We start from the raw sequence: 17428 nt of genomic DNA, 5'->3' as shown, positions 1-17428 counted from the left end.
AAGTAAAACACGCCTTTTGGCTTTCGTGTAGCACACTCAGAATATTTTCAGTAACCCCCCAATTATATTCAGTGTTTAATCCTCCAATTCCTTCATGCATGTCCTCTTCATTTTCACCAAATCCAGGATTCGTGACTCTCCCTCACAGAAACGTTCCCTTTCTGCTCAGAGTAGGTACTGATTTTGTCTCCTGCCTCCTCAGTCTGTAAGAATGGACAGCAGCAACGGAAAGAAAAGAGGGTAGGTAAAGGGAGGTGGAGATATAAGGGGGACTGGAACGCGATGGAGAGACCAGACTCTGCTCAAAGCTAAAATTTACTAGGGCAGGGAATACTTAACATACAATTCTCATTACCAAAACAATATGAATGAAGAACTGAAGAGGCAATGAGAAATGACAGATGCCGCCACACCCTAGATTGGCTCAGGTCCCTACAACCATGACTACCATGCCCTGGCCCAGTGGGAAGAAAGCTGCTTAAAGAAATGACAAGCACAGAAGACCGGGGAGCCAAAAGGTGCCCAAGTCCGTTCCCATCCCCACCAGCGCAGGCTGACACAAGCGAAGGCTGTAGAGCCCATTGTGTGAAAGAAGCCCCCGCGGGGAAGCCTGTGCCCCCTTCCCACTTTGCCCATCCCTGGCCCTCGCCTTCGCAGGGGGCACTGGGAGCAGAGTGAGCCTCGGCAGCCCGGGAGCGGCTCTGGGGGAGACGAGTGTATCCGCGGGCGCGTGTGCGTGAGGAGGAGAGCAAAGACGTGATTACTTCAGAATTTATTTAAGGGCCGGTGGAAACCACTGCAGCAGCTTCCAGGGGAAGCCCTTGTTCCAGAGGAAGAGGAGGTGGTGGCTGCCAAGGAGGAGGAGGGGAGGAGACGGAGGAGGAGGAGTAGCAGCCACTGCACGAGGCAAGTGAGGAGAGAAGATGCTGTAGCGTCCTCACCGGCTCCCAGCAGGTTGGTTCTCCCGGCCAACTGAAGCAAGCAAAGAGCCTTGCAAAAAGGCTGGGAGGAGAAAAATAGGTGTGTGTGTGCTGTGGCGGGGGGTGGAGGGGGGGGAAGGGGGGCAGGGGGACGGCGCGGGGTGATGCTTGCTTTTCCAGAGAAAAAGCGCCTCCTTTAAGTGAAACAAGACACGGGAGCGCGGAAACAGGCTGGGGGCCAGAAGGAGACCTGTCCTGCTTTTTGCATCCCTAGGGACTCGTTTTCCTTTAGGTTTCTAACTCCCAGGGTTAGCCTTAAACTCCAGAGGGGCTCCAGGAGGGGAGACTGGGTGGAGAACTTCTCTCCCAGATACTTCTCACGCCTTTTCTCCAAGCTCTCTTTTGGAGGGACGCCCCACACACCCCGGGTGGCTCGGGCGCGGAGGGGGAGCGGCGCCGCTTGGTTAAGTTTCTGAAAGTCAAACCCAGTCCCGGGTCTCCGGTCTCCGCCCCGGGGCTCCAGCTGCACGCGGGGAGCTGCGGCTGCTCTGGCAAAGGGGCCGCGGCTGCTTTAAGAGCCGCCTCCCCCTCTCCTCCTTTGACAATGGTCTGAACCGAGCTCTGCTTCCCAAAGCAAAATTTGTAATATGCCATTTTTCCGATGGACGCTTCTCCTTTTGGCTGCTGAAGGAGCCACGGGAAGATGCCGAGCTCCTGCCACGCCACCGGGCCGGGGCACGTTCCGGGAGGGCGCCGGGGCACGCGTGTGTCTGAGCTGCCTTTCTCCTCCCGTTGCTAGGGAAATGGTCCAGGAGTGCTGGGTGTGAGCCTCCCTTCTCCTCAAGCCGGAGACTGCGGTTGTCATTGATCAATTGAAGAAGCAAGGACCCGAAATCACAGACATTAGGTACAGAAGCTGTCTTTGAGTTTTACTGTCTCCTTTCGCTGTATTTTTTGACCACCTCCCCGGCCCCACCCCGCCCCCAGGGAAGATGAGATGCAAATTCCTCCTTGTTGATTACTGTTAGGTGCCTTTTGCTTTCACCTCATCCTCTCCATCTCCTATCTCTCTACCTCCTGCCTGCTTGGCTGTGTCCTGTTGGGCAGGATGAACAATTTAGTGTGGAAATGATGAAGTCAACTTCTTCAAGGTGGTGGGGGGTGTGGCTGAGAGAGAACTGTCCAGTAGTGTGGGGTGAGCTGGCTCTTTGGCTGTCTGTAAATGCACTAGGGTAAAGAAAGTGTAAAATGTGTCCATTAAAGGTGATAATCATATTTCCCGAGGACAGAGGCTTTCAAAGAGTTAAATAGGAGGGAGAATATTCATGTAATGTAATCAGACAATGGCTAAGATTTCTCTCACTGAATTACTCCTTGTAGGTTAACTGAGGTGGAGCTGGGATGGTTCTTAAGACTAAATATTTTCAGAAGAAACTCACTATGGAGAATAATTACATTCTTACCTCTAGTAGGGCCGAAATCCTAGTGATATGATTAAATAAAGTCATTTGTTGACAGAAAAAAGAAAAAAAAGCTTTTTGTAGCACTCTCATATCTGAAGAGGTACTGCTTGGATGGCATATATTGTTAAGGAACACATTGGATCTTGAAAGCCCTTGAGTGAGGACTCCAGTGGGCATTCAAACTTTTATTTTGAAATCTGAGAAATTTAAAAGACAGTCAAGGTTATGTGCTAAGAATAAAGGAGTTATTTTCCTGACATAAAATTCTTCCGGCTAAATTTAAGCACTGGGATAATTAAGCCAATCAGATTTATTACTTTTTTTCTTTCTCAACAAAATTAACAACGTCTCTGACTAGGTTTCAAAACCTTCAGTAATTTAATGAGGAAAGCATCAATATCTAGATGAAGATAACATAATTTATATATCAAATTGACTTTGAGGGGGGAATGATGAAAAAGCAAATATGAAGGCAAATTGTTAAGATGCCCTTTCTGGCTTTTCAGAAATTAGGTAATGAATGCAGTTTTTAGTATTGAAACTGATTATAAAAGTTAAAAGTGATGTATCTGGGTGAAATGCACTAGACATTGAATGACCATAGCCTTCCCGACTGTGCAAGCTACTTCAGATGTCATCCATTCTTTAAAAGGGTGTTTAACTCATATTGAATATATATCTTTAATTGCTTTTAATACTTAAAATGTGCAAAATATGCATTTAAGAAATGTTATACTGCATTTTAAGGTTTATTCAAATATTTTGTAATTTATGTTAGAATCTGAATTCTAATGAAAGAAACTAAGCTAGCTCATGAAAGTGGCCTTATTTTTTTGTAGACTATTTTTTTCTGATTTTGATAAGAAGACTTTGGATTTACTCATTTGGGTTGACTGTAAAGTATAAGCAGCATATATTCATCTTATTTCCTAAGTAAATTTTGCATGATTTGATTTTTATAAATTGAATTTGAAGAGTTCAAAAGTATCTACTAGAATTAAACCTTTAGACAGAGCAGCAGAATGAGTCATAAAGGTAAAATATTGTTTCTACAAAGATTAATGTTGATCACTTTATAATAGAAATTAATACTTACATTTGTAATTGCCCTTTATATGTTTTGCTGTGTGTTCTCAGTCAGGTAACCTATTATATCTTTTCTTTTTTTCCCCTAAGCATAGATTATTGGCCCTCTTTCATGAAAGAGATAACTAAAGTTTTAACATGTAAAGTAACTTGTCCTGGTTCACCTGCCTTAGGAGTGGAATCAAATCAAGTTCTTTTGAGTGTAGATTTAATAGACTTTCTAAGACCCTAAGCCACTTTTCATCATAACATCTTTTGACTAAATCAAAGACTACCTTTAATGTTGATTTAAGACCCTAAAGTTTGTGAATGTTTATGTCCCATGGTAACAATGAGGGATTGTTAGGATATTATATACAGGTGAAAATTATACTGGGGTATTCACTGCTGTTATGCTTTGCCTTGGAATTTAAAGTTGTTCTAAGTGGTTCAGGGTGGAAAGGGATTAATAACTTTCATTCAAGAAGGATGTAATTTAAAATATGGATTTAAGAATTTAAATCTATAGGTAACCCTAAAATTTAAACCCTTTAGGGTTTAGGTAACCCTAACCTTGTGAGTGTTTGGGCACAAATTGTCACGATGCTATGATTTGCTCTCCCAGTACTTTGTTTTAACCTTGAATGTCAAAAGTAAACACATTGACTCCTGGTAATCATTTCTCAGAATGACATAGCTGCTCAATGTGTAGATTTCATGCATGGCCTGCTAACTAATCGTTTTAAATAATCAAATGTGTTGGAACACTTTTTGTTGTTTTCCAATTCCTTTTCAATTAATATAAAGAAAATTTGGAGCAGCTAAAAAGAGTCTCTATTTTCCATCTTTGTGATAAGTCTTTGAATGAAAATCAAATTGAGATAAATGCAAGAAACAGTTTTATCCATTAAGTGTGTAACAGTAGTATCAAGTGTGGGTATCGGGGTGTATGCTTATATTCATTTTATGTGTGTTCTCTGTTATATATTTTAGTGTGCCTACAAAATTGAACAAATTAAATTCCTGCCTTCAGGTAGCTCAGTGTTATGAGCAATGAGCAAAACTTCAAAGCATTTAAAACTTTCCTAATATTCACTGACCCCCTTAATTTTTTAATATAGGTTATCAGTCACAAAATACTTTACTTACATACTTTATAAAAGTTTTTCTTAGTTTTCAGGAGTCCCTGACCAGATCATTCACAGATAATTGAATTTCGCTCCTCAATAACCCAATTTATATGAAGACTCACATAAAAAGTAATTAAATATTGAGCTGTTAAATCTTGACATTCTATTTGAAAATATCACCAGAAATATTTTCCCCAAGGACAGGAATGTATAGGCAGAAAAATTAATTAACCTTGCATTATAAAACCAAAGAATGCTTCAGGATCAACAGCCAAACTTGCCTTTCTTTACATCAGCCTTTTGCAAAACCAAGCCGTCTAATTAATAGCTGCTGGCCATAGTACAACAACCAAAATTGAGATGAGTTTGACTTTTCTTTGAAACATTAGCTAGAGGATGAAAGAGAAAATGAGATAATTTCTGATTTTTAAGATGCCACATAATTGTTCAATCATGCACCTAAATGTATTTTGTCTATTTTAAATCAAATTTAAAAGTATTCTGAAAACAGTTCATTTATTTCATGACTGAGAACTTGTGATTGGCAGCTGAGATGTGAAGTTACTACATTAGCTAATATAATTTATGACATCTGTTTTGCAGAGTATTTGAAAGAGTGCTAGTTTGTATTGTTTGGATGAAAACCAGACCATGCAGTTAACAGGAAAAAGGGAATATTAAGTGTAATGATGAGTATAATGCTCTAAACAAATTTATATACCTCAGTTTATTTCATAAGGTTTTGGTCTAATTCAGTCACTATCACTTATCTGCTCTGGGTAGACCACGTAGGAATTCAGGGAGAGAGCATATAAAAGTAATAAAATGGAAAATATAATGTCAGAAAGCTTAAAACTAGTCAGTTTGAAAAAAAATCTTTTGACTAAAAAATAAAGTAAAAGCTGATTATTATATCAAATAAGTACTCAATGATTTGTAGATTTTCTACAAGAGTAAACATTAAATCGTTGAATTACCTAAGTCATTCAAAAGTCATTTACTTCCTACCCATTAAATGCCAGACACTGTGCTTGCCATTAATAATAATACAGTAATAACAAATAAGGGTAACATAAAAGTATTCGCTGTAAGAGATTTGTAAACTTGCAGATAAGAAAGATGATGAAATAATAATAGAAATCACATGTTTATGTAAATTGAATTAGGTGGGATAAATCATGAACAAGAATTTTGAGAAACAGGTGAAACCAAGTTGCATATGGGAGGTGGGATAAATGTGATGTCATGGAAAGAGAAAGCACTTAGGCTGAAGGAAGTAAATGGATCATATTTCATTGAGGTCAAAACATTTTGCTTGGTTGGATTTGGGGCAACAGGTAGGGGAAATAGAGACAAATAGGCTAATAAGCTGAAAAGTATTTAGTGAATTGCTCTCCAAATGACATTATTGGAAATCATTTCTTTACTAAGACTCCTTCCCACTTACTTTCTTTAAGCAATGATGTGTGAAGTGATGCCCACGATTAACGAGGACACCCCAATGAGCCAAAGGGGGTCCCAAAGCAGCGGCTCGGACTCAGACTCCCATTTTGAGCAGCTGATGGTGAATATGCTAGATGAAAGGGATCGTCTTCTAGACACCCTTCGGGAGACCCAGGAAAGCCTCTCACTTGCCCAGCAAAGACTGCAGGATGTCATCTATGACCGAGACTCACTCCAGAGACAACTCAATTCAGCCCTGCCACAGGTATGCTTCCTGGTAGCCTTTGTTTCTCCTATTGTAATGGAACATTCGATAAGATTCACTTTACTCCCACTCTTAATGTTACTTTTCCATTTAACATATATGATACACACGTTTTGATGAGAACAACTTAGGAATAGATGATTAATTCACTTGAAACCTTGCCTCAAACAAAATCATGGACTATTGATGGTGGTTGGGGGTTTGTGTGAGAAGCAAGAGTTCTTATCCGGTCTTTCTTAAAAATTGTATTTGTGTGTTTTAGTGGGGTAGAAAACCACTTGTTGATCAGGTTTTAATGACCAGAATGTGGAGATAGTTTTATCTTTCTTACCTTTTAAACACAATATTGACATTTGGAAATATGTATTTTTCGTTTTCAGTTGTGTGGTCTTTGAAAATGACCGTACTTTGGAAGTCTCGTGTCCAACTATTGTTTTTTTTTTTTTTTTAATGCCTAATATCTGCTTTAAAATTCTTGGAATTACTAATATATTATCCTCTCCCTTGAAAAATAAACACTTTAACTGGTTTCTTTTTATTTTTAAAACATTTTGAAGACTAGTAAAAGGGAAAAAGTTAAGCCTCACTAACTTAACATTGTTAGATTAGCTATATTTAAATATATTTCTGTCAATCTTTGTATTTTACAGAAAAAAAATTCTAAGACATTTTAAGAACTGCCAGCCTATTTATATACAAAGTTAATAATGAAAGTCAATATACTTGTTTAAGAAACTCATAGGCTGGCCGCAGTGGCTCAGGCCTGTAATCCTAGCACTTTGGGAGGCCAAGGTGGATGGATTGCCTGAGCTCAGGAGTTCAAGGCCAGCCTGGGCAACATGGTGAAACCCCATCTCTACTAAAATACAAAAAATTAGCTGGGTGTGGTGGTATGCACCTATAGTCCCAGCTACTGGGGAGGCTGAGACAGGAGAATTGCTTGAACCCGGGAGGCAGAGCTTACAGTGAGCCAAGATCACACCACTGTACTCCAGACTGGGACAGAAAGAGACTCCACCTCCAAAAAAAAAAAAAAATGAAAAGCATAATTGTGCCTCTTTTAGGTATGAGAAGAAACATAAAAATGAATGGGATTTTTGATAGTCACCCCCATTAAACTAAAACTTTCTTTTAAATACAAGGTTGATTGGCCCTCTCCTTAAAAGACAGTATACTAAATGTTAAAGAGCTGAATTCTCTCCACAAAGTTATGGCTTGTAGCAAAGATATCTTTATAAATATTGAAAACTATATATTCAAAGTTGATAAAATTCTAAAGCTATCTGTACTATTAACTCATAGAGATATTTATGACTCTCAAAATGGAAAGGATCACTAAGAATCCCCTGTCACATCCTGATAGGTAAACCCATAACCCTGTGTGAATAACTGCCATTCCAGTCCTTTTCATTTTCAGTCAGTTTATCTTGTGCTGAGATGAAATAATGTTTTTAATAACTCTCACTTCTTGGTACCCTGGTTTGTGTCATCACACAAAATGTTTTGACTCATTTCAAAAGGCAGCTAGATAGCTACACCAAATATTATATTTTTTAAGGAAGATGTTTTAGTCTTTGCAATTGCTCTTCATAAGGTGATTTCTAGAACTATCACCATCATGCTTACTCTCTTGGAGGATTATTTGAGTTAGTTAATTCTCTTGTTAAAGTGGTCCCAGAACCAGTCACACTCTTCCTTATCTACTGTAACAAGTGGAAAATGGGGCAATCATTTCTTCTTCTGGATACAGTGTTTCATTAGCTTACACTAGGATTTTATTATATTTGGAGACAAGTTCAACATACCTTCAATGTGTACTGGGACAGCAGTCAATTGAAGTTTCTAATTGACTTGCATAGATGCTGCAGTATGTTTCCATTTCCCTTCCACTCTTCTTGGAAGTTGATTCTGATCCTACATGTAAGACTGCATGAATCCCTCTTACATTTGTCTTTCTATATTATATTCAAGCTTGAAGTTTTCAGTTTAAATCCTAACCTTACCAAAATACATCTAAAAGTAATTTGGATTTTTAAATTTTTCCCCTTCTGTAAAAAAAAAAAAAGGTGACTATTTTACTTAAAAATGTTGTAAAAATAAAGCACTAGAACAAGATACTTCAGGAAAAAAAGGAGAAAACTGAAAAATATTTTTATACATAACTGATTGTGGAGGTAAATCTCTTTGTAAAGGTACAAGAATGAAAATGTTTTATTTCTAGCTATTCAATTGCATGGAGTATCTAAATTATGATTGCCTTTAAAATGTTGTTTTAATTTTTAAATATACCGCCCAGCCTTTTATCTAAATCCCTTGGGGCCAGTTGTGTTTTGGAGCTCAGAAGTTTTCTGATTCTCTCTCTCTCTCTTTCTCTCTTGCTCTCTGTTTCTTCTCTCTCTCTCTCTCTCTCTGTATGTGTGTGTGTGTGTGTGTGTGTGTGTGTGTGTGTGTGTGTATGTAGCATATTATAGAACAATCCTCCTGAAGGACTATGGGCAGCACCCATATTTCTGAATATTTCTGAAATTTTTCTGAAGATAATTCTATGAATATTCATACTGCATGGTAAAAAAAAGACTGTAAATAGTCTCATGATAAGTATAGGTCTGATTTTCCCACCCGTCAAATTCATTACATATTCACAAATCAAATATCAATTTCAGAGTGTATGGATTTTGGAATTGTAGATTAGGGATTATGAGCCTATACATTTAGATGGCTATAGTTCCATTCTAAATTAAAAATACTTTGAGGATATCTTTTTCAATATCAATTTGTATGTCGCTATTATAAATATCTTAGTATACCTAGAAATCCACAGGTCCTTAGACAGTGATAATCATCTTATTTTTTTTAAGAAAGTGTTTAATAACCTACTCTGTATCTTTAGGGCTATAACTTTTCTATAACTAATAGAGGAATATTCTTCATCAATTGCTATCATTGAAACTTTATGAATATTTTGTAAATAATGTGCCACTGTTTGGTGGCATTGCACTTGACATTTAGCTGGAAGGTGAAAATAACTAACATAAATGTGAGTTTTGGGGCAGAAATAAAGCATGTAAAATTGAAAACCACTAGAGTAACAGAAAAATGAAAATTATTTCAGCAAACACACGGTAGAATTGAAAGCAGAGATAAACTTTATGACATAGATGTCTTAAATTGCCTGTTCAGTGCTATTAGATCTTGGTGATTGGAGCTTTACTTTAGTCACTTTCTCTCCTATTATTTCTTTATAAAAGAATGCAACAATAATTTTTAACAATTTTAACCATGTAAATTATTTTATAGTCATATTGTTTAGTTTTTCATTATGTCTTTGGGTATATCTGTGTTTAAAAAGTGCTGATAATTTCACATCATTCTACACCTCCAGGCCTGACGTTTCTAAGCTATGCCCTCAATTATCTAACTTATTAATGCACAGATCCATTTTTATGTTCCACAGAACCTCAGATTCAACATGCTCCAAACCCAGTCATCATCTACCTCCAACTCACAACCTAGGTGTGCTCTAACTCCTTACTTAGACACCTTAAGGGTCCTTATAGTTGGTGCTTTCTTCCTCTTCTAAATTCAGTCCTCAGTGGGCCACACTTTTTGTATCTCTTAAATAATTCTCAAATCTCTCTACTCTTCTGTTTTTCTTGGCACCTGACCCTGAAATTCTTTGCTGCATCTCCTAACATTTCTAGTGTTGTAAATATGTCACATTATATGCTTGAATAATATGACACTGTTTGGTGTGTCCCAGCAAACTCCATTCTTTTTCCTTCATGCATGTTCATCTCTTTACCTATAATGTTCTTCCTCAATGTCTTTGTCTGGTTAATTTCCTATCCCAGCCAAAAGTTTATCTCTTTCAGGAACTCTTTTCTGAACCCTAAGTACATTTGTTCTGTGTGCCTTATTCTTATCATTTATCATATTGTAATTAAATTATCTGTTTATGTGCCTATTCCCCAACCTAAACTATAAGCTCCTTGAGAAAAGGAGCAGATCTCAATAATGCAAAACCCTCTGAAGTGCCAAAGTACTAGGCCCATAAAAAAGGCTTTTAAAGTAAATGCAGAACTAAATATGTGTGCATTTTGATGTAGAAAGAACAATAAACTTGAAATAGGAAGGTCAGGTTTGTACCGTGACCCAACTACACATCACCAGTTTGAGTCGGAACTTCAGATTTCCATGCTACAAAAAGTGTTTAATACTAACACCTCATAGGGTAACTTGTGATGATTAAAGAATATGAGACAAATAAAAACTAATTAATGTATAAAAAATTAAATATGGAATTACTTGCATTTGTTTTATCCAGAATGCTAAAAGATGATCATTTCTATACATATATGTGAATAATCATTAGGATAATTAGGATAATTTACTAGGAATATTGACAAAATAATCCTACACATTTTTGAGAATGGGGGAATAATTATCAGTTATTCATATATTTGTTAAGAATGTTTGGAGAAGAGGTAAAGGGAATGTGCTTCCTATTGCAAAATGTCATATGTAAAAGTTTAAAATTTGTTTTCATCACCTTTTTTAGCACACATTGAGGGTCCACTGTGCATTATTAAATAGCTACATATGTTTGCAAAGGGGATAGGGGAAAAAAGTTTGGCTCTCAGACAGTTTAGGGAATAGAGTTGCTTGGAAAAAAATACATAAATGGGTCCAAATAAATAAATATAGTACTAGAAGATTATAGAAGTACTGAAAGTATTTGAATTATGAAGTTGATATGTGATTCACTACTAAAAGTTTCATGTGGAAAGTGATATTAAAGAGGTATTTTTGAGAAACGATTGGTAAAGATTCTGAGATATTCCATGTGGGGCAGTAAAGTTGTGCAGATAGAACTTTGCTGAAGGACATATGGGAAACCAAAATTCAGCATATGCTCTACTTCCCAGGCTAGGCTTAGGGTCCCTACTTTGCACAAAGAAGACTCTTTGGGGAATCTTGTTTGTTTTCTTTTAAAAGATTAAGTAGCAATCAATAATGAAAAAAAGATTTGTTGATGAAAGGTTATAGGATGAAAGTGAAGTTCTATATAGTGGCTGTGAAATGTAGGCTGTTATTATGTGTGGTGCAAAATAAAGACAGGAATTTCTATGTAGGATAATCTGGAGAATTTTGGGTGAACTGATGACCAGATCATGAATAAAAATTATTCTACAATCTTGATTTTGGATGGATTACATAATATTCATCAGTTATCCATTGCTTAAATAATGCTATATAACACCACAAAAACCTCAATAACATACAAAAATATGAGTTTGTGGAATTCGGCTGATCTTGAATTGGCTGATCTTGGCTGGACTAACTTTATGTCACTGGCTAGCTGAAGGTTGGCTGTCAGCTTTATGTCAATTGGCTGTTGTGTGATTCTGATCCAGGACAGCCTTGGCTGAGCCAACTGGGGCCATTCACCTCTATGCCGTGTGTCTAATCCTGCAATGGGCTAGCCCTGGCAGGTTCTCATGATCATGGAAGAGGAGTAAGAGCCAAATGGGAATAAGAAGATGCTTCTTAAACTTCTGCTTAAGTCATTTTTGGTAACGTCCCTTGGCCAAACCCAGAGAGAGTGGAAAGCAGAACAGAATTACATGGCAAAGGGTATGGCTACAGGATAAATGAAACATTGAGATTATTACTGCAACTGACCTACCACAAATGTTACTAAAAGAGTCATTTAGGTCATTTTCATGTTAGAGAAAGCTTATTGTTATAACATTCTTGTGAAGTATGGAGATTTGAAATAGAAATGTGACCAGAAAACTAGAAAAGATAATTGAAATGTAAAAACTATTGAAGAGAAAGAATGGTCAGGAGTGGGTAATGTCCTGAATGGCCAAGGCTTTGGACTTGAGTCAGAAGATCTGAATTTGAATTGGGGCTCCTTCCTTTATTAGCTGGAGGACCATTGGAAAGTCACTTGACTTCTCTCAAACTCTGTTTCCTTAATTGAAAAGAGTAAATAATATCTACTCTTAAGAGTGATTGAAAGGAGGTATGAGAATGTGTTTCAGAAACCCTGAGCATTTTAAAATACCAGGTTTTATATGTATAATTTGGGATGTGCTGGTGTACATCTTGATGAGAAATTAAAAGAGGCTGCTTATGGAGGACATATATATCTTTTGACATTCTAAAATTCAAACTATTTGAGTAAATCTTATAGAGAGCAACAGATTATGCCCTGACAGCACTTTTATTCTGAATGCATACTACCTAGGTATAATTGGACTTGCTACTTACTAGCTCAATAACCTTGGTCAAAGGCTGGCTTCAAATAATGATAGAAACTGCCTCATAAGATCATTATGAGGAACAAATGAGTTGGAACATGTCAAATGATAATTCCGTGCCTCACAGGTAGTACATACTCAATAAATGTTAAGTGTAGCTATTGTTGCTGATATTATCATTGTAGATATTGTCATCATTATCTTTAGCCAACCTTAACTGCACAATTTTACTGGGTAATAATGAACACTAGCACAAATCGAGAGCACTAAAAATCCTTACTCTCTTCAATCTTTATCAAATTTTAAAGGTACTTTTGATTTATCTTTTTAAAAAGTTCTTAACTAAATTTTCCTAAATTTTCCACTTCCACCATGGCCAGTCACACATGTCCCTTGATTTCATCAAACATCCCTTCCTATTGTGCTGCGATTATAATTGAATTGAGCTCCTTTGTTTTCTGTGAAACCTAATACCAGCACACTGTTTTATCCCTTACCTGTCAAAGAGAAGAATGCTCCATCTTTTACTTCCTATTATAGCCATCCTATTTTCTTAATGTGTATTTCTCTCTACTAGTTATTTTTTCTTCTGGCCAAATAAAATAATATCTGCTTGCAGTCTGTATTGCTCATTGCTTTTTTTTCTTTTTTAACCCTTACAATCAGGCTTCTATCATCATTGTTTTCCTAAAATAAAGTACACTCATATATGTCACCAATATTTTGCAAATCTAGTGATGCTTTCATATTCTCCATGTCCCTTGAATTCTTTGTGTTAAGCAATGCTATTAATTATTTCATGTTGAAATTCCCATGCTCTTAATTCTTCATAGACATTCCCTTTCTAGGCTAGTAGGTATGTTGTCCTTCAATGCTCATTATTTTCCTCCCACACACTTATCTATACCCATACTTGTCTTCATTTACTTACATTCTCCAGTCTTAAGCATTGCCCTTCTGGTATATGAATACTTATCTCTAAATCCTTGAACCCTCCTTTTTACCTCCTCTTTTGATTATTTTTTCCCTTTGTCTCTAGTGTCTTCAATTACTTTTCCTTTAAGCTGGCTATTTTGCAAGATGTTCAAATATATTTCTTAAAATTAAAATGATGACAAGTACAATTAACAACAAAAAAGTCCCTTGACTCTGTGTTTCCCTTTAGTTTTCAACTTATTTTTTCTTTTTCTATAAACTTATTCTCCAAGTTTATTCTCCAGACTTGCTCTCACTGTCTCAATTTTTTCAACTTCTATACTGCTGTCTGATTTTTCCTCTAACTCCCTGTTCAGAATGTTCGCTGTCACCAATAACCAATTAATAATTGTAGTAGGTTTGTTTTTATTTGACACTGCACTTCTCCAAAAAATAGATAAATGAATCTTATACTGTTAACTTTCATGATACGCTCTTAGTTCTTAAATATTTTGTTTTATTCCTCTCAATTTTTTTTCTTGTGGGCAATTCCTTATGTAGTTACTTCTTAAATGTTCAGTAACAAAGATAAGATTAATTGTAATAGCTAACATTTCTGAACACTCCCGCTATGCCATTCAGTGTTTTATTTAAGCACCCAGATATTAAAATGGGAGTGTTTCCCTCTCTCTCGGAGATGAAGCTAATTAAGTGAGGCACAAGACTTTATTTGCAGGAGATGCTAAGATATAGTCCAACCAGTAAGTTGAGTCTTAACTCAAACTCCACATTTGGACTCTACAAAGATTGAGTTGGAAAAGCTAGAAGAGAAATACTTTTGTTTTGGAGAGCTGTTTGTTTGTTGTACATAGTCTACCACTCCATGTATGAGAAATGAGAGCAGTTCCTGCTCACCTTAGCCAAGTGAGAAGAGCTTCAGGAAAAACATTCAGAGAGCTTAACAGGTTTCCTCTAGAGAGTAAAGGATATAGAGTCTGAAATCTAAAAGCAGCCACAGTGGCTGTGGATGCCCATATAGCAGATGAAGGAGTTGCAAGGCAGGCAAGTCCTCATGGTTCTCCAAGGTCAAGAAAAAGGTTGGCAATGTTTGAAGAGCAACTGCGGTCCTCACAAAGGGAGCTTGCTTAGGGTTATCTTAAGCCCATAGGTGAGTATACTCGCAGAAGCCCAGGTTCCAAGGTGGTGAATTATGAGCAACAAATTTGGAGGATTGATTCCAGAGAACAGACAGAGGGGATCTTTGAGAATGCCACAGATGCACTCCAGAAGAAGAAAAAAAAGGTCATTGCTTCCACATTTGCCATTCCAGAAATCCCAGACAGTGGTGACACAAGGGTCAGCCACATGCCACTGTGGTCTTTCCCCTCCAAGTTTCTTTTCACAGGCCCTGAGTCTGAAGTGGTCGGAAACAGTCGCTGTGAGTGGGTGAAGTGAGAATAAAGAGAGACCACCAGACTCCTATCCTCCAGTGCAGACTTCAGGGCTTGAAGTAAGCCTGAACCAAGTGTAAGGGGAGAAACTTTAGGTTAGATGGGACCTTAGGGCTATGTCTATTTTATAATCCTATTTCGAACCAAAACTATAAAATCATTAGTCCAGACTAGACTTTTTCATTATAAAACAAAAGATAATTAATTTATTGTCTAATCATGCTAGAGAAGCTAGGACGGCTGTCTGAAATTTTGTTTCATATTAATTTCTTAACTTGAGGGAATCAGAGGAGGTAAACTGGTTACTAAATTCAGCTTATTCATTAATCTGGGTAGAGGTATCATCTCAATTAATATTCCAAACATTCCAATGAGGCCGTTATTATTACTATTCCTATTTTACAGATAATAAAACCAAGGAACAGAGAGATTAGGTAACTTCTTCAGCACCACACAATTTGTAAGTGGTATTCACCAGGATCCCATTAATGACATACTTTTGTTTGTACCCCGAGCCCTCTTCTTCATCTTGTTATGTTCATCTAGATTAAAAGAAGTATTAAAGTCCTCTGGAAACCCTGTTTAAGAGACATGGACAATAGAAAGCATTTCTTGTGGCCAGGCGCAGTGGCCCATGCCTGTAATCCCAGCACTTTGGGAGGCCGAGGTGGGTAGATCACCTGAGGTCAGGAGTTTGAGACCAGCCTGGCCAACATGGTGAAACCACGTCTCTACTGAAAATACAAAAAAAATTAGTGGGGCATAGTAGCAGGCACCTGTAATCCCAGCTACTTGAGAGACTGAAGCAGGAGAATCGCTTGAACCCCAGAGTCGGAGGTTGCAGTGAGCCGAGATCGTGCCATTGCATTTAGCCTGGGCAACAAGAGTGAAACTCTGTCTCAAAAAAAAAAAAAAAAAAAAAAAGGAAGCATTTCTCATATTTCTCATGACTACCTCTAAGTTTTACTAAGGCAAACAAATTATTATTAATGAAATTTGAAATGATTATTAGAATTCATATAATTATACTGAATTTAATTACTTAAGGATCCCCAGTCTGATATTTATGATACTATAAATTTACCTTTTTATGCACTGAGCATACTTTATAGACTATAAGATCCTTTTTATCAGCCAGAAACTGTAGGTTACATGAAAGGGTATTTAACTAGAAAGTAGAATACTTGGATTTCAGCTTCAACTTTTGCTAAACCCTGTGACATTGGAAAACCACTGAACTTCTGAGGTTTCTATTTACTTACATACAAAAGAATTTACTATTTTCTATTGTCTTACATACAAAAGAATTATAGTCTCTCTAATCTGTTGTATTATTTTGCTAATTTTAAATGATTATGAAGGGCAAACATTTTAGATGTATTAATTTTATCATAACCATTTCATAAATAATTACTATTTATTCAACAAATACTTTAGGGCCTACTCTGTGTCAGGTTCTATGCTTATGGCATAGAGTTGCTATCTATATTTTATTTTGTCTTGTCTGATCAATTATGGTTTCTAGGAATATATAATGGCAAATAAGAACGCACTGCCTAAATTCTGCTGACTGTCACATGTATTTGTAAATTCACTGAAACTGGCTGTTATTTTTAGTGATCTTATTGCCTTTTATCCTCTACTGTGATGAACTGTACATGTTCCTAGAAAAGGTGAACCTTTTCCCTTTTGTTCTAGATCTCATCCCCCCTTGCTATTCCTGGACAAAACTTTTGCATTATTTTTCCTACATTTTGAATCAGTCCATCTCTAATAAATTATAACTGAAAGCATTAAAATATGTACTTACATTTCTCTTATTTTTTTTTAAAAGCTATTAACACCCCCCCACCACTCTACCAAGATGCCACCCCACCATTTATCTTTCCCTTTACAGCAAAATTTTTTTTTTTTTTTTTTTTTTTTTTTTTTTGAGACAGAGTCTCACTCTGTGGCCTGGAGTGCAGTGGCACAATCTTGGCTCACTGCAACCTCCGCCTCCCGGGTTCAAATGATTCTCCTGCCTCAGCCTCCCCAGTAGCTGGGGCAACAGGCACGTGCCACCATGCCCGGCTAATTTTTGCATTTTTAGTAGAGACAGGGTTTCACTGTGTTAGCCAGGATGATCTCCATCTCCTGACCTCATGATCCACCCACCTTGGCCTCCCAAAATGCTGGGATTATAGGCGTGAGCCACCACGCCCAGCCTTGTTTGTTTTTTTAATTGCCTACATCTGTTCTTGTTTTTCTCCCCAAATTTTCTCTTGAATCAACTCCTGGATTCAGGCATTCAGCCTGAATTCACCCTGAGTGGAGTGGATTTAAGAGAACGTGAGTTTAGATGAACTTCATCTAAACTGCTCTGTGAAGATTAGCAATATCCCCCACATTGCTAAATGCAACGGTCACTTCTCAGTCTTTATTCATGCTTACTTTATCAGCAACTTTAGACACAGTGGATCCCCCTTCTTTCTTGAGACACTTACCTCATTTGGCATTAGGACAGCCCA

At 37.3% G+C, this 17428-nt stretch overlaps 1 protein-coding gene across 12 annotated transcripts in view; it reads left to right on the top strand.

The window, feature by feature from the left end:
• The first annotated feature begins 301 nt into the window (after nucleotides 1–301).
• PPFIA2 (PTPRF interacting protein alpha 2) overlaps nucleotides 302–17428 on the top strand; it is a 497964-nt gene continuing 480837 nt past the window's right edge. For 6 of the 12 annotated variants that reach the window (XM_054442749.2, XM_063646520.1, XM_054442746.2 and 3 more), the window contains exons 1-3: nucleotides 303–1020; nucleotides 1720–1827; nucleotides 6036–6286. In XM_054442749.2, coding sequence (XP_054298724.1) covers nucleotides 6038–6286 — 249 coding nt within the window. In that variant the 5' untranslated portion in view covers nucleotides 303–1020; nucleotides 1720–1827; nucleotides 6036–6037. Of the gene's footprint in view, nucleotides 1021–1719; nucleotides 1828–6035; nucleotides 6287–17428 lie in introns of all 12 variants that reach the window. The other 6 variants (XM_054442743.2, XM_063646523.1, XM_054442748.2 and 3 more) reach the window with 3 other exon arrangements.

This window comes from Pongo pygmaeus, chromosome 10 (genome assembly GCF_028885625.2).
Source record: "Pongo pygmaeus isolate AG05252 chromosome 10, NHGRI_mPonPyg2-v2.0_pri, whole genome shotgun sequence".
Taxonomy (NCBI): Eukaryota; Metazoa; Chordata; class Mammalia; order Primates; family Hominidae; genus Pongo; species Pongo pygmaeus.
The sequence above is the reverse complement of the archived record's forward strand: the minus strand, read 5'-3'. Positions and strand labels throughout refer to the sequence as shown.